The sequence below is a fragment of the Pelodiscus sinensis genome, chromosome 1 (assembly GCF_052426305.1).
Source record: "Pelodiscus sinensis isolate ZL-2025 chromosome 1, ASM5242630v1, whole genome shotgun sequence".
NCBI classification, from domain to species: Eukaryota; Metazoa; Chordata; order Testudines; family Trionychidae; genus Pelodiscus; species Pelodiscus sinensis.
Window position 1 is genome coordinate 242,937,839 of NC_143052.1, and position 26,381 is coordinate 242,964,219.

General features: G+C 45.1%; 1 protein-coding gene across 6 annotated transcripts in view; it reads right to left on the reverse strand.

Moving 5' to 3' along the window:
- The window catches only part of ATP11A (ATPase phospholipid transporting 11A), a 236,011-nt gene that overhangs the window by 137,986 nt on the left and 71,644 nt on the right, over window positions 1–26,381 (reverse strand). For 4 of the 6 annotated variants that reach the window (XM_025179410.3, XM_025179412.3, XM_025179413.3 and 1 more), the window contains exon 1: window positions 7,775–8,328. The exons of 1 other annotated variant lie outside the window; for it this stretch is intronic. In XM_025179410.3, the coding sequence (XP_025035195.3) occupies window positions 7,775–7,849 (75 nt within the window). In that variant the 5' untranslated portion in view covers window positions 7,850–8,328. Of the gene's footprint in view, window positions 1–7,774; window positions 8,329–26,381 lie in introns of those variants that run through there. One more of the 6 variants, XM_025179411.3, reaches the window with a different exon arrangement.

The window sequence follows — 26,381 nt, forward strand, 5'->3', positions numbered from 1 at the left end:
GTATCCCCCAGCCAATGCAAAGAGTTGGGATAACAGCCCCACAACAAAGCAACATAGATGCTGCACTAGCTCAGCTCTGAGAGGGTTCATCTATAAGGCCATTGACAGCACCCAGGAACACAGTCCCAAAGAGGATCAAAACCCCAAATAAACCAGTCTTATTCTGTATAAAAGTTACACACAGAAAACTCATAAAATCAGCCCCTTTTATCAATGAAAGAGGTGTACAGTGCTTGCTCCTCCCCCAGGTAACAATTATTTACACTGGACTCAATAAAAACCACTTGTTTATTATCAAGTATAGAAAGTAGGATATAAGTAGTTGCAAGTGAAAACAGATCAAAATAAGGAACTAAGGCAAATGAAAAACATGCCAGCTAATCCTAATACATGAAAAATGTTACCCTAACAGTTCTATAATCTCCTGCACAAAGTAGACAGCCTCCTAGCTTGGACCCAGTCCTTCCCCCTGTTCATTCTTAGATGTTTCCAGCAGGAATCTGGCAACTACCCTATTGTTTTGTTTCCCAGCTTTATACCCCTTTGCCAAAGGCAGGAATTCTTTGTGTTCAGTTCAAACTTTTCTCACCTTGAGTGGAAAAGTACAAGATCCAAGATGGGTTCCAGCATCAGGTGGCCTGGCCACGTGTCCTGGCAGGACCAACCACAATATGTGCTTAGAGGAAAAAAGCACACTCATTCGCACAGATCGACTGGAGCACCAGGCCACTATGTCTCTGAGCATCAATAACGACACTCATTAGCACATTCAGAATTATTAACAAAACCAAGTTTTATATTTCTAACTTCACTTACAAGAATGATACATGAACAGAAATAGAACATACACATTCTGCAGATATGTCACAATACATTTTGTCTAAATGTGTCTTTAAGTTATCCACACTCATAAGCCGATTTTCATAAAGCACGAGGGGGGGGCTGACATAACTAATAGAAAGGCCGTGTACTTCATTCTCTTAGTCTTGCTACCTTTCCAGCAAGAGAATCTTGACTATTTCACTTCAGCACAGGAGTCCAAGAGGACACTCTTTCACTGCTGCTTTGCGCATCAAAATTAAATACAAAATATTCAGAGGTAAGACTTCAGACACTCTGGACAGAGTACACCAGCAATCTATTTTTTCCTATAGGATACCACAAAACAAAAGATGGAAGTAAAACAAACATTTAGCGTTGGGAATAAAAGGAGATTTTGGTCCTTTAAAGAAAATTATAGTTTTTCAAGTGTTCCTAAGGACTTTTTCATAGTAGGGTGGCAAGGTTGAGAATGTCAGAAGATACCTGTAAGAGTGAAGATTGTTCATTCACTGGGTTGAAAAGCTACAATGGTAAGGTGGCTACATATAAATTGCAATGAAGCATAAGGACATTCTGAGGCTTTCTACAATGGTAATTCTGCTCAAATAGGGCAGTAGTGGGCAACCTGCAGCCCACTGGAATGCTATTTGTGACTTTTTGTTTATTGTTGCCCACAAGTCTGCTGGTTTCTGTCTACATAGCTTTTTTTCCTACAAGTATTATTATAGTGACTCACACTAGGCATAGGCAAAGTGAAGTGAGGTGCCTGCTGATTGTGTATCACATTTACTGAGAGCCATGAGCCCCTTTGCATTCAAAGTACTTGCTATGGTTTAGTTTACACACCAACCATCTTGTGGCCCACTGAGATGGAGGGCCACTCATGCAGCCTCGCTCATTAGCCTAGGTTGCCCATAGCTGAAGTGAGGAAATGTCTCTGATTTCTCATGCATATTAGGTGTTACTCAGTTTCCTTGTTCAATTTTGCATTGCTGCTTGCCTGAATAAATAGCATTCAGGGTCAAAATCCAAGGAGGCCATAAAGGGCTTGTTGAAGAACCCAGGAAAGAATCAGCAATGACAGGAAAACCAGCTTCAATTACACACCTTCAAAGCAGTCCAGAGAATGATTGAGCCATTACTGGAAAATGCTACTTCCAGATGCCAAGGCTGAGACTCTAAAGATAAAAAAGCCCTGATTAGTGCTTTAAGCAAGGGGAGAGAGGAGAAATGAACAAAGGATAGTCAGAGAGTGTTAGTGAGTAGGCGAAGAGGCTGACTAAAGACACACAAAGGGAGAAGGCCGTATGCAGCACAGGCCGGTTATCCCAACTCAAAGATGGGGAATAAGCCAGATCACCTTACCCTTATCCCAACTATAACAGACAGCTGAAGTTTAGATAAGGAAATGTGTGGGCACATCTGTACTTTTAAATCCATCTCTAAGTGCTGAGAATCTTTGTGGCAAAAGAAATCCTGCTTTGTTTTGAAGACAATGTTTCTGTATTACTGAACACGTATCCTGTCAGAGGCTCCCAGAAAGAAACTCCTGCAGGTTCGGACTTCCATTGCAACCTAGGGAGTGGAAACCCATGTTTAGGTCTGACAGTACCTTAATGCTCAATTTTATTCAGAGAAGGTGAAGGCCTGACACCTCCAGGGTGCACTCAGAATACACCAAAAGGGGACAGCAGTTCCCTAGCCTACTAATCTTGCCACTAATACTCTTTTTTTGTTATAAATTCAGCTGCAATAGCGTCTATTTTTTTTAAGAATGGACAAAATTATCTGGTTTAGACCAAGGCTTTGTACTTAGTGATGTAAGTCAGCAGTTCTCAAGCAGGGGCTCAGGGTTCCCTGGGGACTGAAAGCAGATTTCATGGGAGTGGGCCAAGGGGGAGCAGAGTCTGGAAAGAGGTTGACCTGGGGTGAGGGTGCAGGAGCAGAGTGCAGAGGGTTTGGGTTGTGACCTGGGGCAGATGTGCAGAAAGGGAAGCAGAGGGCTTGGGGGGGGCGGGGGGAGGGAAGGAGTGGCTGGTTAGGCTCTGGCCAGAAGGTGTTTACCTAGGCAGCTCCTGACCAGCAGCCCAGCGGGACCCTCAGGTAGGCTCCATGCCTTCCATGCCACTCAAAGTGGCCAGCATTGGGGACTATGTGTTCTCTGAGCACAATGAGCTCCTGGGAGTAGAAGGGTGGACATCACATGCTGCCTACACCACAGACCTGGTCCAGGCAGCTCCCATTGGTGTTTTCTGGCCAATGGGAGCTGTGAGACTGTGCTGGGGGCAGAAGCAGCACATGAAGCCCTCCCACCCCTGCAAATGGTGAGCATAGAACACATGCCCTCCACAGCCAGCCACTTTGAGCAGCATGTGAAAGTGCAGAAGTCAGGGAGCCTGTCTGAACTCCCATTAGGCCATGAAATGGTGACAACAGTTTAGCAGGCTAAATCCAGCCCACATGCTGAATTTTGCCCAATCCTGCTCTAACAGCTGCCCCATTTTTTTATATGCAGAAAAATCATTGTGGCACAGATGGAACATTGAGTTTTTATAGCATGTTAGCGGGGAGGCTCAGAAACAAAACCCCTGCTTTTAGTTACCTTGATTTAAATCAATGCATCCTGGGGTGGGAAAGTGGGAGAGAGGGGCACAGTTAGGGGCCTCAGAGGTAGTTAGGAGAGAAAAACAAGTATAATAAAACAAACTGTACTGGAGAAGGCCCTAAATAATAAGCAACCTTAATTTAAAGTATGAGGCAAAGAATCATTGTATCTGCCTTCTTGATCATCCTAAATTCGCCCCTTAGAAAAAAGCTAGAGCTTTATTGATGATATATTGCCTGTTGAGCATGTTCTTAGAGGGATATTCCATCCTTATAGACTTATAGAACTGAAGATACCAAAGAGTTAAAATATGGTAAACCAATTCTGAAAAATTGTTTGACAGTTCCACAAAACACCTTTTCTCAGTATTCCTGAATGCACTGAAACTGTGCTGCTGATCCCTTTAAGGTTCTAAATGCCTTAAGAGGACTGTACTTGATCAATTACCAAGAAATTATCTTCTAAATTTTCATCAACCTATGGAAAAATCACTTCAATTTATATGCAGATTCACAAAACCTTTTGGGAGACCACTTGATTATTAGTATATCAAGTCGTAAGTTCAATAGTAACAATTAAATTCTGCTTTGTAGAAGTAGAAGTAGAATTTAAGGAAATGACCACATAATACTTCAGGACAACGTGTCAATACTTCAAGACTCTCCCATCTGTCAGGGGGTGACCATTAGTTACCCCTGCTGTTTGTTGCAGGTGGCTCGGCTGGAGCCGGCGCTGGGCTGGTTCTAACCAGTGATGAGCTGGCTCAAGGTCTCCTTAACTGCATAAACAAGTTGTGAGATAATTAAGCCCAAGGACATGTGTGGGAATGGGATAGCCGTGGTGCTTCTTGCTAGAATGTGCCTGTGAATGTTTGTGCTTCTTGGAAAGAAAGAGTTATAAAACAGCTGAAAGGCCCTGCCTGAATGGTCAGTCCCACCTGTGGATCTAGGCCATGTGGATGCCCAGGAGTTTCCCTCACTGGAGCAGCGCCCACTACCAGCCCGCGAGAGCACAGCAGGGAGGGCTCAGGACTGGCAGTAGCTGGAGAAGGGGAGTAAGCATTGGATCCTTGCTTGCCTGAGTGCTCGCTTGCTTGTTTAATTGCCTGTTTCTCTGCACTGAGAAGCACATGTTTAGTAATGCGTGAAGGCTGTAAGGTGTAATATGCTTTGGCAATAAAACCTCTTATGTTTATGCACCTGATGTGGCTTCATTGAGTGTATCCAAGCCTCCTGATAGAGCAACACCATCACATCAGTCTCCCCTTCAAACAACTAGTTCAGTCAATGCAATCATTATTGTTGGACAAGCATCATTCTCTTGCCATGACAGGTGATGGAAACAAACTTTACAAAACAAAAACAGGTTAGCTAGTGTATTACATAAAAAAATAAAATAAAATGATTGGAACCCTGAAAGGAGGAAAACTACACATTGCAAGACAAGTCAAAAGCTCTGTTTGATCAGTGGATCAGAGTACTTTGACGGGCACGCGTGCCATTATATCAAAGCATAAAACTAAATTTCTTTCATTGTTCTTAGTCCAAATATTTTTAAGATCTCTAGTTAAATGCCACTTCAGACATTTAGTATATTTTTCATTACCCCACATTTTAAAAATACTGTTCTGAAGGCTAACTCTAGAAATACTATTTAAATTGCAACCCATTATAATTAGTTATCGAAATCGTTCTGTGGGAACTTCCACATTTTTCACTGCAATATCACATTTCATTTAGTAGCTTTTGGGCTCATCCTGGCAGTAACTCATCATTCTTCCTGACTTTAGATATGAAAAAAGTACAGTTTTCTGTGCATGCATGGACAAAGGTCAGATGGGACCATTCAATTATGTAGTCTGACCAGTGGAGCTGACAACCTCCACAAGCTCCTAGACAAGGTGGGCAATCAGGCTCCATGCTCCTGGAAGGGATGGGGCCTCGGGCTGCGTGGGCAGGGCCTCTGTCCAGCTAGCCTTTAGAGTCACCTACAGTGCCCAGCACAGTGCTACAGTGGTGATTTAAAGGGCCTAGAATGGCAGCAGGGACCCTTTGAATTGCCAGGCCCTGGGGCAGTTGCCCCTTTTGCGCCCCCCGCCCCAAGCAGTAGGCATGAGTCTGACCTCTTCTAAAACACAAACAAACAATAGAACTTCATCCAGTTATTTCTGTATTAAGCCCTGTAACTAGTGTTTGACAACAGGATCATTCAAGATGGCATCCACTCTCTAGTTTTACAGATTTCAACTCAAGAGATAAAGAATTCACCACTTCTCTTGATAGTTTGTTCCCTCACCATTATAGACTTGTGCCTTATTTCTAATTTCAATTTGTTTGGCCTTTCACTTTTAGCCATTGATTCCGGTTATACCACACTCACTTAGATTACAGTGCCGTTAGTACCTAATATTTTTTCTCCCGATAAAGGAAATCCTAGATGTGCCACACAGATTAATGCCTGCCTCCAGGCGTCTCACAGCAAGCCATTATTTCTAGCCTTCATAATTTCCATTCTCTTCTCGACACCCTCTCCACTTTTTCAACATCCTTTTAAAAATATGGACATCAGAACTGTATGTATTATTCCCGTATCAATCTCACAAATGCTATAAATAAAAGCAAAATCACCTTACTGCTTCCCCATATTCTCAATTATACATCATATAAATATTGTAGGTATTTACAGCATTGTCTGTTTATATATTTGTGACTTGTTAGTAGGTCTATACAGAGATGAGACTGAATCAAATGTAGAGGAACTCCCCTCCTACCTCAAATTTTAATGCTAAGGTTTCTAGTTCAAGGAGAAAAGATTTATATTTATTAATACTTCAGTTTCAGAAGCGTCAAATCTTTCCCTAAAGATTAAACTCCCTTAAACCCCTTTTTTCCTTTCAACAGTCAGCTTCTTTTCAGAAGGAAAACAACCTCTTTATGGAGACCTCCAAATCTAAGGACAGAGTTTGAGTATTTAAAAGTAGAACATTGTGTTTAGCATTACAGAACATTTTATAATAAATGCAATTTTACAATGGAACCCTGTAAAGTAAGAGGACTGTAATCAAAACAGTCTTGAAATAATATAAGAGACCAAAAAAAGGTACAAGTGTTTCAAACCCAGTTCCAATTTGTTTTGTGAAATTCCTCTACATCCTTTTCAGTCTCTTTAGCAATAACAGTCTGTGTTAAACAACGAAAACTAAGCAGTGAACGTAGGGTTGCCAGGTGTCCGGTTTTCTACCGGACAGTCCAGTATTTGCACCGTCTGTCCAGCAGAAAAATTCAGAAAATACCGGACATGTGCAATATCCGGTATTTTCTGAATTCCTGGCTGGGTGCCAGACGGAAGCCTGGTGGGGGCGGAGGAGCGACTGGGGGAGCGATTGGTGCTAGGAGCCCTGTAGTCGCACGCAAAAGCCGGGCGGGTCACGGGCAGTGGCTAGGACTCCTAGCCACTCCCCCTGCCCAGCTTCTGCGCACAACCAGAGGCTCCAAGCGCCAATCACGGCCCCACCTCCCAGCTGGTGGCTCCCAGCCCCGCCCCTGCCTGGCTTCTGCTTGTAACTAAAGAGAGTTCCTGCTGGGGGTGTGGCCCAAAAGACTCAGGCTGTGGCCAGTGGCTGCACCCCCCCCCACCAGCTCTGCTTCCCACCCCCCTTCCTCCCGTCCAGCCCCGTGGCCCCTGAGCCCCCCCAGCTCTACTTCCCGCCCCCCTTCCTCTTGGCCAGCCCTGCGGCCCCCGATCCCCCCCTCGCCAGCTCTGCTTCCCGGCCCCCCCCCCCCTCGGCCAGCTCCCCCCCCCCCCCCCACCTCCCTTCCTCCCATCCCCCCCTTCCTCCCGTCTAATCCCGTGGCTCCTGGACTCCCCCCCCCCCCGCCAGCCCTGCCCCCTGCCCTGCCCCCCTCCCAGCCAGCCTTTCTCCTCTCCCATTTCCCCCCACCCACCCATGATCAAGTGTGTCCGTTTTTCTGGCAGGGTCTACCTGGCAACCCTACACAGTGACACATTAACTGGTGAAAGCAGTGAAGAGCCAGTGCACTTGGTTAGTTATAAGAAGACTATATGTCCATTAAAAATGTCTCCTTGGAATAACTGATGGTTTTCTACATGCAAGAGGAATATTTCCAATATTTTCTCTCATACCATGAGCTGGCAAGAATTGCTAGGAGATCCTAGAAACTACAGAGAAAAATGCTACACAAAAGTCTGCAGATTTATGGCTTCAGAGAACTAGTTACAAAGTTGATCAGTCAAACTGGGGCATTTACAGAAGGCCTTTCACTCAGTAATCACTTCTGTACTGACCTCTGGTTATCCCTCTTGAAGAGAAAAAAAAATTGTTCTTACCATAAAGAGACTGGTTCTGCGACATGATGGCTGCCCAGAGGGAGCCACACTCTTGGAGAACGACCATCTCTGCATGTCTGGCCCACCATCTCAGAATCTTCTAGAAAGTGCTGCCACTTCCCCCAACCCTTTGCATTGTGCAGGGTCCCAGGAACGTCGGAGCAGGAGTGGCTCAGTCACCACTTAGTTTCTTCCACTAACTAAAGAAATCCTTATCTTGAGGGTCAAAAGAAGTGGGTAAACTGCCCATGTGGATACTCACAGACGGAAGATTCAAACAACCAGGAAAGGATTGAGTCTGGCAGTTAAGAATTGACCACAAGCTTGTACACCCAAGCTGGACATTATACAAAAAACACCCGAACAGGCAGAGAAAGGGGAGGAGGGGCTCAGGAACTGTTGAGGATACAGCAGTTGAACATGCTGCACCTTTGCTGAAAAGGAACATGGAGGTTCCAACCGACACAGATTTCTAGGAACTCCGAGAGACTGCTTATCCCACACTAGGGATGTTAAGTAGCTGTTAACCTGCCTGGCTCTTACTACAGTTAGAAGGCAGAGTTGCAGCAGGGGACCCGGCACGAGCCAGGACTGAGAAGTCCAGGCTCGTGCCAACTCTAGGACTACTGCAGCTCTGCTTTTTAAATATAGTAAGAGCTGCCTGGCTTTTACTACATTTAAAAAGCAGAGCCGCAGCCTTCTGGGACTGCTCAGTCCCAGCTCGCACCTGTTCCCGCTCTGCACCTCTGCTTCCCTTCCCCGGCAGAGACGGTGCTCCCCATCTTGCTGCCAGATCCTGCTCCCCCAACCCTTCCTGCCTCGGATACAGAGGAAGCAAGGGGGAGGGAGGAGGGAAAATGCGTAGTTGAATAGTGACTCAACTATTCGATAAGCCTAGGCTAGTCACTTGCATCCTCAACTAGTCACTTGCATCCCGAATCCCAACAGCATTAGATCCATATGAGCAATTTTCAAATGAGAAGGGTTAATTTATTTTGCTTTCCATGTACTGGAAAAAACACAGCTGTTTTACACTTACAGCAAGATCAGAGTTTGGTGTTGTGCATGAAATTAGATTGTTTCTCATAAAATGGAAAGGAAGGGGTCTGCTAGGAGGGAGTTATACTGCAGATTGACGACAGGGGCAGCAAGGCCCGAGAGATGAGGACCAGGACAGCTATAACCCCACTGGGCCAGCAGAGGGCAGGGGTGGAGAAAGGGACAGTTAAGTTTTATATATTTCAGAGAGTTTGTCCATTTGTATGCCTCTGTGTGTATCTCTCGGTCCCCTAGCCAGGGGACTGCAATCTCCCCAGCTATATGAATCAGGTATGTTAATAGTTTAGTCAGTCACATCACCCTTTCTGGGTGATGCATACCAGTTACTATTAACTAGAGGCCTGACAGAACCCATCAAACCATAGGCCGGGGAGGGGGTGCTGTGAACAGGCTAGGGCCTGGAGTGGGTCCGACCTGGCCAGAGCAGCCCAATGCACTGTGCATGGGAAGCACTCCAGCCCAGCCAGAACAGCCCCCACCCATTGCAAGGGGCCTCTCCAGCTCACACCCATTTAAATGTTTAACCAGTTGAACATAATGTTTATTAATGGATTAACTCATTAAATGGGATTTTATTTCCCTAGTATGGAGTAGGGATATAAACGACTACTCGAGCAGTTGACTACCCAATAAGCTTAGGCTTATCAGGTAGTCGAGTCACTACTCAACTATTGCTTTCCTCTCTACTTGCAGCAAGTGCGGGGGTGAGGGAGAAGCGGGAACTGGTGCAGCTTGGAGGGGGAGCAGGGGAGGCAGAGCTGCAGCAGTCCCAGAGCTGGCATGAGCCAGGACTGCTCAGTCCCAACTTGTGTCAGCTCCAGGAGCCACCCGCACTGCAGCTCTACCTTTTAAATGTTTTAAGAGCCTAGCGGCTCATACTACATTTAAAAAGCAAAGCCACAGTGGTACGGGACCTAGCATGAGCCATAACGGCTGAACCCTGCTCGTGCCAGGTCCCAGACCTACTTCCAGCCTGCGTACCTGGATCCTACTACATTTAAACTGCAGAGCCGCTGCTTATCAACTAATCATGTACTTGATATAAATTGTATCAAGTACACAAGTAGTCAATTACCCACCCCTAGGTGCTGCACTGAGATATGGCTTGGGCTGTCCTCTCTCCCTGGAACAGCCTGCATAATGAACCCCTCATCCCCATCCCCATCCCCATCCCAAAACAATGCTTTAAATGAAGACAAAAAACGTATTTCAGTTAAAGACCTGAGCCACGCTGAGTAAATCTTCTAGTGGATCATAGTCTGGACTAGGTGACACAGTAGTCCACATTTACAGGCAGGTAGCTGAGAATAGTTTTTTGTTTTTTCAGGTCCAAATTTTTCAAATCAACAGGACACACTGCATCTCTGAAGCAGTTAGTAGATGTTGCAATGCTGTAACTACTTGTTATAAGAAATAATGTAAACCTTTTCAACTGGGGATGTTAGTATAGTTATTTAAATGATTAACCAATAAGCCTAGACTTATCAGTTAATCATAATGACTACACGCACAGCTCTCCTTTGTTGCCTCTGAATCAGAAGCAGCACAGGGGAGAGCGGAGGCAGGAGCTGGCTTTTAAGCTGGCTCCCCATGAGTACTATATCCAGTGGAGCCGCCTGCTCTCCCCACCTCTGCAAGGGAACAGTGCAGAGGATGAGGGGCGCAGGTGGGAGCTGATATGCGCTTTTAAGCCAGCTCTGTGCATGTGCTGGCTCCATGGAGCTGTCTGCCTCGCTCTTGCTGCTTCCCACAGCACCAGATTCTCTGTATTAAAAAAGTCCTTGGTACTCACACTCCCCACACATACTGACCCAGGTTCAGGAAAGGATCTAAAATGACAGCATGATGGATAGAGGCAGCAGCACAGAGAGAGGGCAGGCAGGATGCCGGCATAGCCATTATCGGCAGGTAATGGAGAGGGGCTGCTGTCACAGAGAAGCCTTTGTCTGCAGCAGGTCTGGGTTCACCGTAGTCAGAAGCTGCTCTTTTGGATGGTGGAGCAGCCTCTGTCCACAGGGAGCTTGGGCCACCTGCAAATAGAGGTTGCTGCCACCCCACGCTGCTGCCTCTCTATCAGAGAGGCAGCAGCATGAGGCAGCAGGTGAGAGCTGGTCTGCTCAGGAATAATATCAGTCTGCCCAGTTTTAATATCAGCTCCCCTTGTGGGCTGGCTTCCACCTGCCACTGATACAGAGGAAGCAGCATGGGATAGCAGGAGGCCAGCGGTGGACTGGCTGCTGGCCCCACCTCCTGAGACTATCAAATGTAACTGCTAAGTTTTGGTGCGGTTACACGATTATTCAGTTACACAATCTCTAACATCCCTATTGTCAATCTCTAAAAGTGATGCAGCAAATACTAGATGTCCTAGGGACTGCATTAGACATGTCACAGGGTCTGTCTGAAAGGAGTTTAGCAGCCACTGGTAGTACAGCTATTGTCAATAATCCTACCTTAAACAAAACTTTAATCAAGCCAACTGACTATATCTCTAGACAGCCTTCCAATTTAAACAGTAAGAGAAACTTGCTTTATATGAGCTTAAAGCCCCCTAGATGATCAAGTATGTTTTAAATTCTTAAGAGCCACATCTAGCACTCTGTACTATAGCTGAGGAAATCCCTTCTAACAGTCAGCATATTCAGTTTTGCAAGGCCCAGAAATTCACTTGTGTGGACCAGAATAGACTCAAATTTCGAAGCCTTCATTTTACAGGTATCAAAGTTTATGGCAGATATCATTGTTGATCATCTAACCCAAGATATCTCCTTTTTCCATTTCTGGTAGAGCCAGCGTTTCACTAGCTCTCCGCCCCCCTCCCCCCCAGCCCCAGACACACACATTTTGCAAGCAGCAGTTAAGTAGTTTTAACATCTCTCAAATGACTACAAATTGAACCATCAAAGAACACGGTGGTGCTTTTGAAACCTCTCCAAAAAAGCTATTTTGTTTTTGCTGCTATCTTCTCATTATTGGCTGGTGCCATTTATTCCAAAGCAAATTGTGCTAAATCCTTTTGTTTCAGAAGTTATAATGCAGGGGCTTGCATTAAACTTAGAACAATTTTGTTAGGTTGTCCAAACTATTGCCAGGACTCTGACACACTGTGTTATTCAACAAAGCTAAATAAATAATTTGCTTGGGTGAATTAAAAAAAAATTGAGCCAACCTAGTTATACAAACACTGCCAACTTAGTTAAATGTTGAACTGACAAATAAATAACTGATTATATATAACTGGTTATATTTGTTTGCTATTATCCCCCACTGACTTGTAACTATTTTTATCTGTTTTTCTGTAGTAGATGAAAAGAAGAGATAATAGCAGCTTTGGAAACAATCTCCATAATTAAAGCCATCACCACCACCAGTACAAGAACAAATGTAAAGTAAAATGAGTATAGCTATGAGCAAAAGATTATTTTATTAAATTCCAGAAGAAAGCACAAAACTTTCAGAAGTGATTATTAATGTTAAGTGCCCAACACTCTGAAATTCAAATGCTCCCCTTAAAAAAATGTGTACTCAACACTTTCTGGGGGAAAATGTAGTAAAATGAGGGCCTGAGAAAGCCCAAGTAGCACAGGCCTGCTTTGATGCCTGAGGACTAGCTAACAAAGGACAAAACTTAGCTAATATAAAGCTAAGCTGTGAGCAAGAAGCAGGCCTCTGTTCACAGAAGTTGGCACAAACAGGGATGAGAATGCAAAACACCAACTGGTAATAGGCCTAGGTGTAGAACAGTAATTGGTATTAGTCATAAGTTGAAAGCAGATTCCAAAAGGATGGTACCACCAGCTCACTAAAAAAGTCCTTGGTACTCACACTCCCCACATACTGACCCAGGTTCTGGAAAGGATCTAAAATGACAGCATGATGGACAGAGAGGTTCTAATTGAACCATGAAGTGCAGAGTGGTGGGCGATATCTAAGTAGAGTCAGAGGGTGGCAACCTGACAGGTCAGGAATGATGGGTAACTTGTTTGTACCTGTATATAAAGTGGCATTTTGGAGGGGCAGTCTTTGTCCAGCATAGGGAGCAGTGGGACATCCACTGACTGAGCTGAGTCCATTCTTATGGGTACATAAGCGTAGTGGTTTGGTAGAGTCTACTGACAATTATTACTGTACTTCACTTAATAAACCTGGCTGGGCACTTTCGATCCTTATCTGATTTGTGGTTTTTGTAGGCTCTCTTGGAATCTGATGTCTTGACTAATTGCACAAGTCAACACAGCACTCATGATCGAGCACACATGCACACAGCTTTCTGGTTGTCATCGCTGATGAGCAGAAGACTTGTTGGGACACCACCCCAGTAAATCCTGACCTACTACAAAAATCAGACCCTTGAACATATCCCCTAACATAAGCACCCAAAAATTACAACACTCAAATTACTAGTTGCTTTAGAATATTTTGTCTCCGCCAAAATATCTTCTAAATAGGAAATGGCTTACAAATCCTACCAGGACTGCCTTTTATCCCCACAAATTAACTGTTTAGAAAAGGTGAAGGTGGTTAGAAGATGCTTCATTTTGATCAAAATTAAGATTCAAGAGGAGCTTTATAGTTGCTTTCTGCTGAGTTTAACAGGTACCTTTGTTTTTTGGATTTTAGTAACTACTGTCATTGATTACAAAGCTGATAAAAATTATTGCCACCAAAAATAGCCAGTCAATCTATTATCAATTATACTAGGTTATTTTGCTAAATTTCTTCCAATATCTTAAGTTAACAGCCAAATATAACCAACAAATCCACACATCAAATTGTATTACATGATATCTATAACAAAATAATGATTGAACAGAACTCAGCTCAGTCAGCAACCCCCAGGTTGCTCCTGTACCCTACTTTCCATTCAAATTCTGCACTCCCATCCCAACCTCACTCACTGACAGCCCTGTTCTGCGCACTGGATCCCTCATTTTTGGCCCCACCTCAGAGCATAGAGGGCTTCAAAAAAATCCACTAATCCTGGAACCCCAGAAGAGTTAACCTGGCCTGAGGCTTTGAACCTCAGTCCTACCTATCCTTCCTCCTCCCCTCCATGGGACTGAAGTGCCAAGGGAGTGAGATGTCTCCGTTGGGGCCACATCAGTGAGGCTTGCGGGAGTTTGGAAAAAAAACAACCTCTCCAATCTCACTTGTGTTGTCCCCGATTGATTTTTCGGTGAGTGGCCCCTGATCCAAAATAGGTTCCCCGCCTCTCCCACAAATAAAGACAAAGCTGAAATGTTTTGTGTGGACATAATACTTTATTTAAAAATGAAGCCTGGCCAACAAGCCCCCAATTGGGGCCAAGGCCACATCTGGCTGCAGCATCATAACACTTCTGCACTGCCTCCTAATCCTAACTCTGAGCCTATCATATACCTGAACTCCCTGCTCTGAGCCCCTCACATCTGTAGTCTTGTGCCACAACACTCCTGCACCATCCACATACCCCAAACCTGTGCTCTGAGCACATCATACACCCAATCCCCCAGCCCTGAGCCCCTCATATCTCCAACCCAAATTCCTGCACCCTCACATCCACAAACCTGCAGCTTGCTCCAGCATCCCAACCCTCTGCCTGACCCCAGCACTCTCCAACTTGAAACCCCCTCCCTGAGCCAGCATCCCATTCTCCGCCTCCTCCTGCACCCAAATTCCCTCCCAGAGCTTGCACCTCTCACCCCTTCCCACACCTGAATCCCTCATTCCCACCCCAGAGCCTTCACCTCCGGTCTCAACACAGTGAGAGTGAATAAGGGCTGGCGATAGCAAGTAATGGAGAGGACGGGGCCTCAAAAGGGGTGGGGTCTAGGGGAAGGGATGGGGTAGATCTTGGCTTGCTCTGACATTTAAAAAGTTATCTTGGGTGTAAAAAGGTTGGAGACGACTACCTTACAGCATGATCTGAAGATGCTGAAGAACAATTGGGGATCAAGTTCTAAAGGTCAAAAGATCTTGGAAAGTTATAATCCAGGCACAAAAATTATATTACACTTAAATGAACTTTTACTGTGTGGTTTTCTCTAAAACAGTATTTTTATAGGTTGTCTGAAACAGTAGTACCTTACCAGATTCCATGCTTTTGTAGCAAAGTTTTTAAGAAAAAAAATGTATAATACTGTCTCTCAGGTACGGTATAAGTGTATAATCAAACGCTTGTGATATTTTTATTTTACCCTTTAAATAGCTATAAAATAATTTTACAATAATTTAAGTGTGTCATCCAACAAACCAAATCTTTATCCCATTGGAAAAACAACTTAGTGCCAAGATACTAGTTTCACGGTGGCAAATTTTGCCTGTACTGATAGAAGTATGTAGTCTATGAATTTATGGTTTTGCCTATTAAATATCATAGCTACGAATTGCTGCCTATTAATTATTTCTTTAGGCCTATTAGCAGAGGTAAAGGCTTTAATTCATGACAAGAACAACCTGAAAGAATCAATTGCTGCACAGTATATGTATTCAGTTCAATAATACAGAAACAAAACAGCTTTCTTTCTCAAAGATTCAAGTCAAACTGTGCCAACTATGGTGGAGGGTTAAATGAATCTTACGTACTAAGCCAGGGTACACTGCACTACCCCATGTCTCCACAAGCTGCCCGTTATTTCAAAACAACAGGTGCGCTATTTTGCCATCCTGATAAATCACATTGCACAACAGATAAGAAATGGCTGGAAACAGCACGCTATTTTGAAATTTGGCACTGTATAGATGTGCCAAATTTCAAAATAAGATACACAATGGCTGCGTCTACACTGGCCCCTTTTCCGAAAGGGGTATGCTAATTTTAAACTTCGTAATAGGGAAATCCGCGGGCGATTTAAATATCCCCCGCGGGATTTAAATAAAGATGTCCGCCGCTTTTTTCCGGCTTGTAGAAAAGCCGGAAAAGAGCATCTAGACTGGCCCGATCCTCCGGAATAAAGCCCTATTCCGGAGGATCTCTTATTCCTACTTCAAATAAGAATAAGAGATCCTCCGGAATAGGGCTTTATTCCGGAGGATCGGGCCAGTCTAGACGCTCTTTTCCGGCTTTTCTACAAGCCGGAAAAAAGCGGCGGACATCTTTATTTAAATCCCGCGGGGGATATTTAAATATCCCCCGCGGATTTCCCTATTACGAAGTTTAAAATTAGCATGCCCCTTTCGGAAAAGGGGCCAGTGTAGACGCAGCCAATTTGCGTAGCACAAATTGCGTATCTTATTTCGAGTTTAGGGTGCTGTGTAGATGCACCCAAAGAGAGGAAATATTCTGTATATGATCTATTGATACTATTTGTTAAATAGTGAGAATACAAAGTTTGCCTTTCTATTTCTATGAGCATGAACAAACTGTTGTCAAAAAGATTATGCTGTTTCTTTGTTCCCGAAACCCTGAAATAAACAGAAGCTGAAACCTGAGCTTGTAAACTATGCTGGTAAACCACAGAAGAGACTGGACATTAACAATGCACCAACTGTTACACATAAGACTTATTAATTAGAGCAAACCATAGTTTCTACAAATACTGTTTAAAGCAAATGTAAGACATTTCTAATAGTGAGAAAAAAACACTAGCTTTGCTTTTGGAAAAATAAAGCATAAACTAATCATTGCCTGAGGGTTTCTGGGAGGTGGATTTTTTATCAATTAAATCACATCAGAAACATTACTACAGAATGTCAAGTTAAAAAATGAATCAGGTTTTTTTAAATGTCACTTTCATTTCTAGTTGTGTTGAAAGCAATATTATGTAAGTATCTGCAACAGGAATTATTCAGCATTATTCCAGAAGAAAAAGGCTTTAATAAAAGTAGTTAATCTTTCATGAAAGAAAAGTAAGCTATAACATAAGCTGTTAAGTCATCACACAATACAGTAGGAAACAGCCTCATGTCACATGTCCTTATTAAATCTTCATTATAGCTGCAGTCACCAAAGCTTTGTGTACTGGAAGAAAAACACCGCAGTAAACAACACATACACTGTGCTACTTAAGGCCATTTCTTAATTTTAAATGCATTTAAGGACCAAGTAATGCTACCATAGTGTAGTCTATACATTTCTGATGTTCTCATAACCACCGTATCTATATGCCATGCAAGAGACTAAATTTAAAAAAAGATAGTCAAATAAGGTATCCTTGTTTCTATCACTGTTTGAATTATTATCACCTCCATTACATACTGAAAGTTTTCTCCCGAGCCTTTTTCCCTTTCTCCTGTGAGAACAGCTTATAATATTTCCACAGATTGCTTCAGTCTACCTTCTGTAGCCTTCAGGATGAATGTTGAAAATGTCTTCTTGCACACAGAGCAGTACCCAGACATGTACCCATCTAAAATTACAAGGCAGCACCTCAAATGGCGGTTATTAATGCATTCTGCTGCATCACCAAAGGGACATATCTTGAATCCCAGATATCTGCCTTCAGCCGATTGAGGCTTATGTTAGAGGAGGTGGAAAAGGGAGGAGGAGAAGCACAATCTCTATCAACATACTGGCCTCAATATACTGCCACTCATGGGATGTACCATGTGCTGCTTAAGAAGTTGGAACCTAACTAGCAGTGCCCAGTGGAGTGCTCCCATGCCTCCTCTTCTCCTGTCCCCTCACCACTCCTAAAATTACAGGAGTGAGGCAATGACAAGGGGTGTGGCACTTTGGCTATCTCAGTTCCTGCTCACTGCCAGCAGAAACAAATTAGGAACTGCTCTATACCTCTGGTCCAGAAACTTCTTTCAGATGGTGCTCAATTATTCTATTAGGTTACAGTTATAGTTATGTTGTACTGGAAGGGAAAGTGCCCGCCAGATCGATGGGCAGCTATTTTATCGACCTTCAATTCCAGTACTCCCCTCTTGCCCCTCAGAATGAGAAGTGTAGGTGGAACTGGCAGGAAAGCATCAACAATTGACTTACCACAGTGAAGACGTCATGGTATATAGCTCTGAGTATGCCAACTTCAGCTATATGAGTTGCCTAACTTAGATTGACAGTCCATGGTAATGTAGACAAGGCCTAAGCAATGTTCCATCCAATCTTTTCCATCCATGTATGGATTTTTTTCCATTCACGTGCAGAATAATTTTAAGTGCACCAAGGCATGTGCAAATGTGCACCACCAGTAGAAAAAAAATACCTAGTAGTGGGCACTCTGCTAATTAGCTGGGAGGCACTGCAATCTCTCCTGAGAGGCTGCACAAGTGCTCAGCTTACATAAAACAGTGGGCCTAAGTTTGTTACTTAATGTAAGGTTTTTATACTGCATAATGTAACCTTCTCCAGTGTCAGTTCCATTCTTGAAGAAACCATTATGGCAGCTCCCAAGACCAAGAAATTGGGGTTTAAATGCTGCATTCCATAAAAGCAGCCTCTGTCCACAATGAGACCAAGCTCACCACGGTCCAAGGCTTCTCCCTGGGATGCCAGAGCAGCCTCTGTCCGTAGTGACCTAGGACCATCCATGAACAGGGGCTGCTACCATAGAACAGCCTCTGCCTGCAGCAAGCCTGGGCTGCAGCAGATTCTCCCCTCCCCGCATAGAGACAGCAGTGTGATGGGGGAGGAGAAGGGCAGGCGGCATCGCGGAGCTGGTGCTGGGAGGGGGGAGGGGAAACCAGCTTTTAAGCACTGGCAACTGTTTCCCTCCCCTTCTCCCCCCACTGCCTCTGTAGGAAGCAGCAAGAGAGGAGGCAGAGCTGGCATGCGTGGGGAGCCTGCTTGAAAGCCAGCTCTTTGTGAACATCAGCTCCTGCCTGCCCCCTTAGCCTCCCAATTGCACAGCATGGTGGTGATACAAAGGCAGCAAAGGGGAGGAAGTGCATGTAGTCATCAAGATTAACAGATAAGCTCAGGCTTATTGGTTAATCGTGTAGTCCACATGTTGACATCCCTAGATGCACAACACTTATTTTCAAAGTTGGACCTCCTCCAAGACAAGAGGCTCAACATGAATGAGGATACTTTGAAGAAAATTATGCAAGCATACACAAACCAGGATTTCTGGAAAAAACAAGCAGCTGAGAGACAAAATAAATTGGTATAGATGAAACTTGTTTTTATTAAACTTTAGCAAAATACATATATTATGGAAAAATTGTCGTCTGTCCCCGTCCCCCCCACACCTTTTCTATTTTTTAACCCAATCTCAACCTGGTATTAATGTTTGAAAAATAAACACCCAAAGAATATTGGATTTTTTTTTAACAAATAAAAGCCAAAAATTAAGAACGCTACCTTCTCATGAAATAAACATCTTCTATATGTCTTTCCTCCATTGCCCCTAATTCTAGAGAGTTTCAGGGAAAGTAAAATAGGACAACGTCAAAGTAATTTTAATTGCACTTGTTTGCCCCAGACACCAAATGGTTCACAGATTTGCTTTACCTCGCAGTATGGATCAAAGAGAGGCTTCCTATCATTCCAGGTTTGCTGACACAACAGGACCATCAAATCTATCAACCAGAACCAGACTCTTCACTTCACTGCATGTTTTTTTAAGAACCTGGAACTTTTTCATTATTCAGTGTTGAAGTTGTTAGTGAACTCTACAAAATGTTTATTTCAAAACAGAAAATGTTTACTATATGGTCAATGAATCTCTCTGCTACAAAAAAATCTCAATTCTAGATATACCCAAGAACTTACTCTCAACTCAGCATTATACCTATCACTCTCTTAGATGAAGGTCCATATTTCAGCAGTATCAACATGCCATTTTCTCACAGATAATAAAGGAGTATTTGCCTATCAGACAGTTAAGAGATTGTGTTTTATTTTAAAGGCATTTAACATTTATGGTTATTTGCTCCCCTTATTAAAAATCTAACACCCTCTAGGGATCTTAATCTAGTTTTCACACATTTAACACGATATCCCAGCGGTTCCCAACCACCAGTCCATGGAGCAGTGGCAAGCCGCGAACCACCACCTGCCAGGCTGCAGCACTTTGCTAGGCAAAGCCCCCCAGCTGCTAATGAGCCCCATTCCCTATCCGCCACTAAAAATTCTCCCCCTACTCACCCACAGTGAGTGGCGCTGCAGGCTGCCTTGTGCGCTGCGGCTGGAGCCGGGCCATGGTGGACAGCCTCAGCATGGCCCTGGTTCCAGCTCTGGAGGCAGTCTCGTGGCCCAGCTGGTGGGGCTGCATGGCGGGAGACTGCCCCAAGTCCTTTCCATTGTGGATGGCATGTTTGGGACCAGGGAGCCTAGGTTTCATGGCCATAAGCGTTCTGGCCTTGATTGGTATTACTGAAAATCAGGTTAGAGGCCCCGGCTTCCCCCTTGGATCTGGCTGCTTCCCAATGTCCTAGGGCGTCACAGCTGGCAGTGCTGGTCACAGTTGTGCAGGGGGAGCCAGGCTCCCTGATGCAAACCCGCGGGTGTCGGGGGGCTGGTACCCTGTGCCTCTAGGCCCTGACTGTTAACAGCCTGGGGAACGAACTCTGGAGACACCAGAAACATGCGCCCGTCCCTGTCAGTTGTGCCACAGACACCAACGATCCCATGCGTGTGTCGGGGGCTGGACTGTCACCAGGCCTGGCAGGGCAGAGGTGGGGTCTCATCCCAGACACGGAACAGTGCTTTTCTGCGCGGTGGGAGGGCTGCACAGAGCTTGGCACAGCAGCCTTAAAGCAGCTGTGACCCAGGCAGCAGTGCTCAACTGGCATCTGGGAGGCAGCACAGGGTGAGGTGAGGAAGGGCGGGGCAGGCACTGTGGACTCTGAGGTGGAGGATGACACTGCGGGGAGAGGGTTCAGGGGACTCTGGGGTCAGTGGCTGGCGCTGCGTGGTAGTGGAGGGATGCAGGGCTCTAAGGGTTAGGGCGGGCACTGGGGGGCACTGTGGAGGCCAGGGCTTTTGGTGGACCAGTAATATGTATTTGTTTAATTATTATTTGCATAAGGAATATGCAAATATGCAAATAAAATGTTCCCAGTCTCTGGTATCAGAAAGGTTGGGAATCACTGCAATATCCATTTGAGCCTATGGGAAAATATTTATTATTTCAACTGGTGTTAAAAATGCATTTCTCATTGTAATTATTTATGCAAGATGAATAAGTTACAAAAACATATGTTAATTTCCCCATTTACAGTTATTCAGAGGGACAAATTAATTCTGCTTCCTCAAATCAAATTTTCCCCTAAAGTAATTATAGATTTTCACAATCAATGTATAAGTTTTCCTGTGTTTTCCCCTAAGCCACATGCCCACTGAGAGGATGGAAGATGCACTGCATACTTCACATGGTAAGAAACTGTTGGCTTATTATTTAGACAGAACTAAAGAATTCAAACATTCACCAAGATGTGTCTTTTAAGCTGACTTTGTTCTCAAATACTATCCAGATAGATCAAATTTTGTATCCAAGCAACACACTTTAGGCTAGCACTCCTTTTCCCCAATGGGTAAGGTCCCACTCTGCTAGAACCATGTCAGCTTCAACAGCAGCATGCCTCCTTTACAGAAGTCAGTCAGGCTACTACTAGGCCTTTCACTCACACATGCACAAAGCATTATTCTTTGGACCTCTTGTCCACCTCTTTCCTTCTCTCTTATGGATTTACTGCTTGACAATCTATACCATGAGGGAGAATATGCAGAGGACTCTCCAAGAATTTTTAAGCTGGCTCCCCTCAAACACTGGTTCTCACCTGCCTCCACTCCCCACCATATGCAAAAGTGTAACCGCTAACATTTCAAGTGATTACACATTTACGCAAATATCCAAAAATTAACATTCCTACCTCCCACTCCTGCACCCTACCTCCTACCCAGACTTTCCACCCCCAGCCACTCCTACACCTCCCCTCTGCTTCAACACCTTACCTCCTGCCCAGAACCCCACCCCAATCTCCAGCCCACTCCTATACCTTCTCCCACTCCTGCACCCCACCCCTCCCCTCCCACCCAGACTCCTCACCCCCATTCTGCTCCTGTGCCCCATCTGCCAACCAACACCATCCCGCTCTTACACTTTACTACTAGAGTTTCTTAAACTGTGTTCTGCAGCACAGAGAAAAACAGACAGGGAGTTCAACATGGCCACCCTTAAAAGGGCAAGCCAACTTTTTTTTTTTGCTCAATAACTCCCCCCTCCCCCCGACCTCTTTTTTTCTGCTCAACAACTTTTCCCTGCCCCCCTCTTTTTTTTGCTCAACAAAAAATCCTTGGTGGTCCTCCTAAAAAATAATTATTGTTTGGTATAAAGTTTAAGAAACACTGCTCTACCACCCTCCTAGATCCACCAACCCCCAACCCACTCCTGCACACTCCCTCCCACCCAGACTCCACACTCCAAGTCCACTTCCTGGTAGCCCTCTCCCACACACTGAACCCCCCATTTTGGCCCCACCATCAAGCCTAGTGGGGCTCACAAAATGTACTAGCCGAAACCCCCTCCCTAGGCTCTGGTCTAAAAGGGGAATGTTAGGAGTGTCTTTTTGCTTCTCAGTAGGGAGGCACGTTAATAAGGTGGGTTTGGGGTTTTTTTGCTTTTCACTTTTGTGTGGTCCCCAATTGATTTTTCGTTGGATCAGCAGCCCCCGGCCCAAAAAGGTTCCCCATACCTGCAATACATCATAATAAGGTTTCAAAGTCAGTCCTCCAATTAGATGAATGGAAACATTTTGCACCGCACTGCTCGTTACTATTATCTCATTTGGCAGGCTGCAGCCTCCAAGCAATACAATAGTAGATCTATTTACATTCTAAAGGTCATCTTAACAATTAGAAGGGATATTTTTTTAAATAAAAGCTTTGGATTCTGACAATATAGCAAAATAGAAGAAGAGAGCATGAGTCCGACAGGTTTCTTAGTTTCTCTATAATACAAGTTTTGATTAGTGGAAGAATAAGATTTTATGGAAATGGCAAAAACACCTGTCGTTAATAAAATGGTACACTGATGTGTGCAGGAATATTGCTGCTTTTAGATGAAAGTAACATTCACCCCCAAAAAAATTTGGAATTAACTAATGGAGTTATGATACCTAGAACCTTTCAATCCTGGGTTATCTGGCCCAAATTAAGTACAAGATAAAATCCAATTCACTTCCTCTTTCTCGGAGAAAAAAAAATCCCTACATATCCCACTTCTCAAAACTACAACTTAGTGTGACCAAACCTGTATTTCAGGTTATACTTATGCTAAGCTTTTAGTGCTACCACTTCCTCATTTTCTGAGGGATTTTAGGCCAGGCTTTGTGAATGTGTGAGTAGAAGGGTTAGTAGTAGCCTGACTGATTTCTTTGACTAAGGCATGCTGCTGCTGAAGCTGACATGGCCCTAGCAGAGTGGGACTTTATCAGTTGGGTACTTGAATCCCAGAAGCCCCCACTGTTGATATCCCCGCTCCAAATTGATTCCCAATGGATGAGTAGCTGTCTGGCGTTGCAAGCTTCCACAAGGCATTTGTTACGTGTTTCTCCACTGTCTCATTCTGGTATTCTTGCACTACAGGACAGGGGTAAGTAATTCACAAATTTGCATGAAAATGGCCTTATGCATATGGAAGTTTTGCAGCCACTGCTGGTTGTCCCATACCTACATAACAATGCAGTCCCACCAGTCTCTGCTTGTCTGATGGCACCAGAACCAGTACCAGCATTCCAATGTGGCTAGAGGATCGAATGCCAGTGGCGTTTTCCAGCACTTAACTCAAATGCTTCACAGAAGAGCATGTTCATGTCCTCCTGAGATTCTTCCTCCTTTCAGTGGACCCCGGATATGCTCTGGACATACTCCAGCATTAGACACATCAAGGTTATCATCATCACATTTTGATGCACAACGAGATCCATGATAGATTCCATGGTCATGCTGCTATGGTATCGACACGGATAACCAACAAGAGAAAAAAGGGCGCAAAAAAGCTCTTTGCTCTGAAGCAGGGTGGGAGGTGCGGAGGAGAAATGAGAGCATCATGGGCTGCTAATGACATGTACCCAGAACCACCCTGTGATGCAGTGTACCTAACCTGCACTGAACAGTAGGGAGTTGCCCTGGCCTAGCAGGCTGAAAGGGCCCCGCCCCCACGGCCCTACTGGGCATGCTTGCAAGGGAGACTAGCTATAAAAGCCCAGGGAGCCACTTAGTCTGGGCTGACCGCCAGAGGGGAAGGAGCTCAGGCCCGAGCTCCTGAGCAGCCTCAGCCTCCCCAGGAGCCGCAACCCTGGCTGCAGCAGCCCCAGCCCGGGAGGCCGTCCAGGAGGGCCCATCCCACCAAGCAATGCCTGGAGAACTGAGCAGAGAGCCGGGGACAGTAGGAAGTGGCCCAGGGCGGAAGATTGCCCTTCGGGAGCTTGGTGCATTTCAGGCGGTTTCCCCGTCGAGCAGGCAGCGGAGTCCTCCACTGTCAACAGGGCCCCAGGCTGGGACCGGGTGGAATGGGAGGGCCTGGGTCCCGCTACCTCCCCCCAACACTCCTGCTCGCTAGCAGTTAGGAGGCTTCCCTGTGAACTACGCCTCAGGGCCGTATATAACCTGACAGAGGGAATTGTACTTTGGGACTAGGACTCCAGGGCTGTATATACCCTGATAAAGGGAACTATGCGTGGACCAAGCCTCTGAGCCGTAAATATTCTGATAGAGGGGACTGTGTTTGTGACTAGGTCGCTAGCTGTATATACCCTGATAGAGGGAACTGTGTGTGGATTAGGCCTCTGAGCCGTATATACCCTGATAGAAGGGACTGTGTTTGTGACTCGGCCTCTGAGCCGTATATACCCTGATGGGGGAACGGTGTTTTTAACCAGGTCATTGAGCTGTATATACCCTGAACTAGGCCTTTGGGCCATATTTGCCCGGGAAAGGGGGACAATAAACCAACTTTGGGGACTTCAAGACCATGGAGGGGGCATGCCCCTCAACACACTGACTGCACAGTTTTAGTCTCAATGTGTACTGGGAGAATAACCCAGAATGCAAAGAGGCATAGGTACTGTGGGATAGCTACCCAAAGTTGATGGTAACCACCCTGCTGGGGATGCACTACCTTGAACTACATCAAATTCTTGTTCAGTGGGACATGCATCTTTGACTTAAGAAAATCGGATGCTTTTAAAAAAAAAATCGACCTTAATACATTCGACCAGGCAGTGGACCCAAGTGTGGCAGCAGAGCAAGGCCAGCACTTATGCAGTACCCCTGTGTTTTGCACCCCCCATTTGCCGGAAGTGTGCAGCTTTCTCTTCCTGATGGAGCATGCAGGTAGAAGGAAGGGTAGAGGGGGGCTCAAGCCATGCTTCACTGGTGATGAGGTTTGCTGCAGAGGCATCAGCTAATGGCTTCCCCTGATTCATTCAGCTTGCCATGCAAAATATCAGTCTTCTCCAAATCACATAGTGATAGGGAGCAGACGTTGACTGAATGTGACCAGAAACCTAGGCATTATGCTGCATTGCTTTGTGCTGCTGTAACTCACACAAGTAGTTGCTTTGTGCTGCTGTAACCCACACACTGCCCCATGTAGCGGCACTTAGACCACCTATAGCAAGAGGTAAGAAAAAGTCTAAGCTGAGCGCCAGCTGGCTTCTACACTAAGGTCCAGAAGTCCCAGGTTCAAATCCACCTGGTGGCAATTACACTGCGATGATGCTTGCCATGAAAAGGTATCCTATCCTGAAGGATGGAATAAGGCAGGCCTGCCCAGAAATCTTGTGAGAAGGATGAAATATTTCCTCTATGACAGCTTTATGGAGCTGTGCAGGAAGGATTCCCGCTCCGTCACCAGACACATTAACAAGCCATTCCAGGGACTACATCTCCCACTCATGTAGGGACAGTGGCTGCCACAGATCACATCCGATTGCCTTAGCCCAGTTTTTGCACGATTAAAAAAATGTGATTGCACCAGAAGTGTCCTCCCCAGGATCAGTGCCCAACTGTGAGACATTCTGGGAAGAGGGGATCGTCTCCAAAGTTACAAAAAGTTCTTGGCCCTCAGGCCGTGTCCAGACTCAGGGTTTTTTTTGGGAAAAGTAGCCTTTTCCCGAAAAAACTTCCCCTGCGTCCAGACTCAAGCCGCGTTCTTTCGAAATTATTTCGAAAGAACGCGGCTTTTCTTTTGATGGCGGTAAACCTCAATTTACGACGAAGAACGCCTTCTTTCGAAAGTTCCTCTTTCGAAAGAAGGCGTTCTTCAATGTAAAGAGGCCGTCTTCGAAAGAGAGCATCCAGACTCGCTGGGTGCTCTCTTTCGAAAAAGTGGATTTCTCTTTCGAAAGATCCGCCTGCAGTCTAGACGCGATCTTTCAAAAGAGGCTCTTTCGAAAGATGCTTTCGAAAGAGCCTCTTTCGAAAGAAGCCTGCAGTCTAGACATAGCCTCAGTGACCTGTTGCCTCACTTACCTGTTGACCATTTGCCTCCTCCTACCACCATGCTGTCCTCCACGCTGCTGCCCAAGGTTGCCTAAGTGTCTTGGGAGGAATCCCAAGGGAAGCTGGTTGGAGTCCCCCTTTCCCTAACCCCTAGAATCACATGCAGCTGCTCATAGAAGTGGCATGTTTATAGCAAAGCTCTAGATCATCCATTTGCTTCCTTTGTCTTTTGGT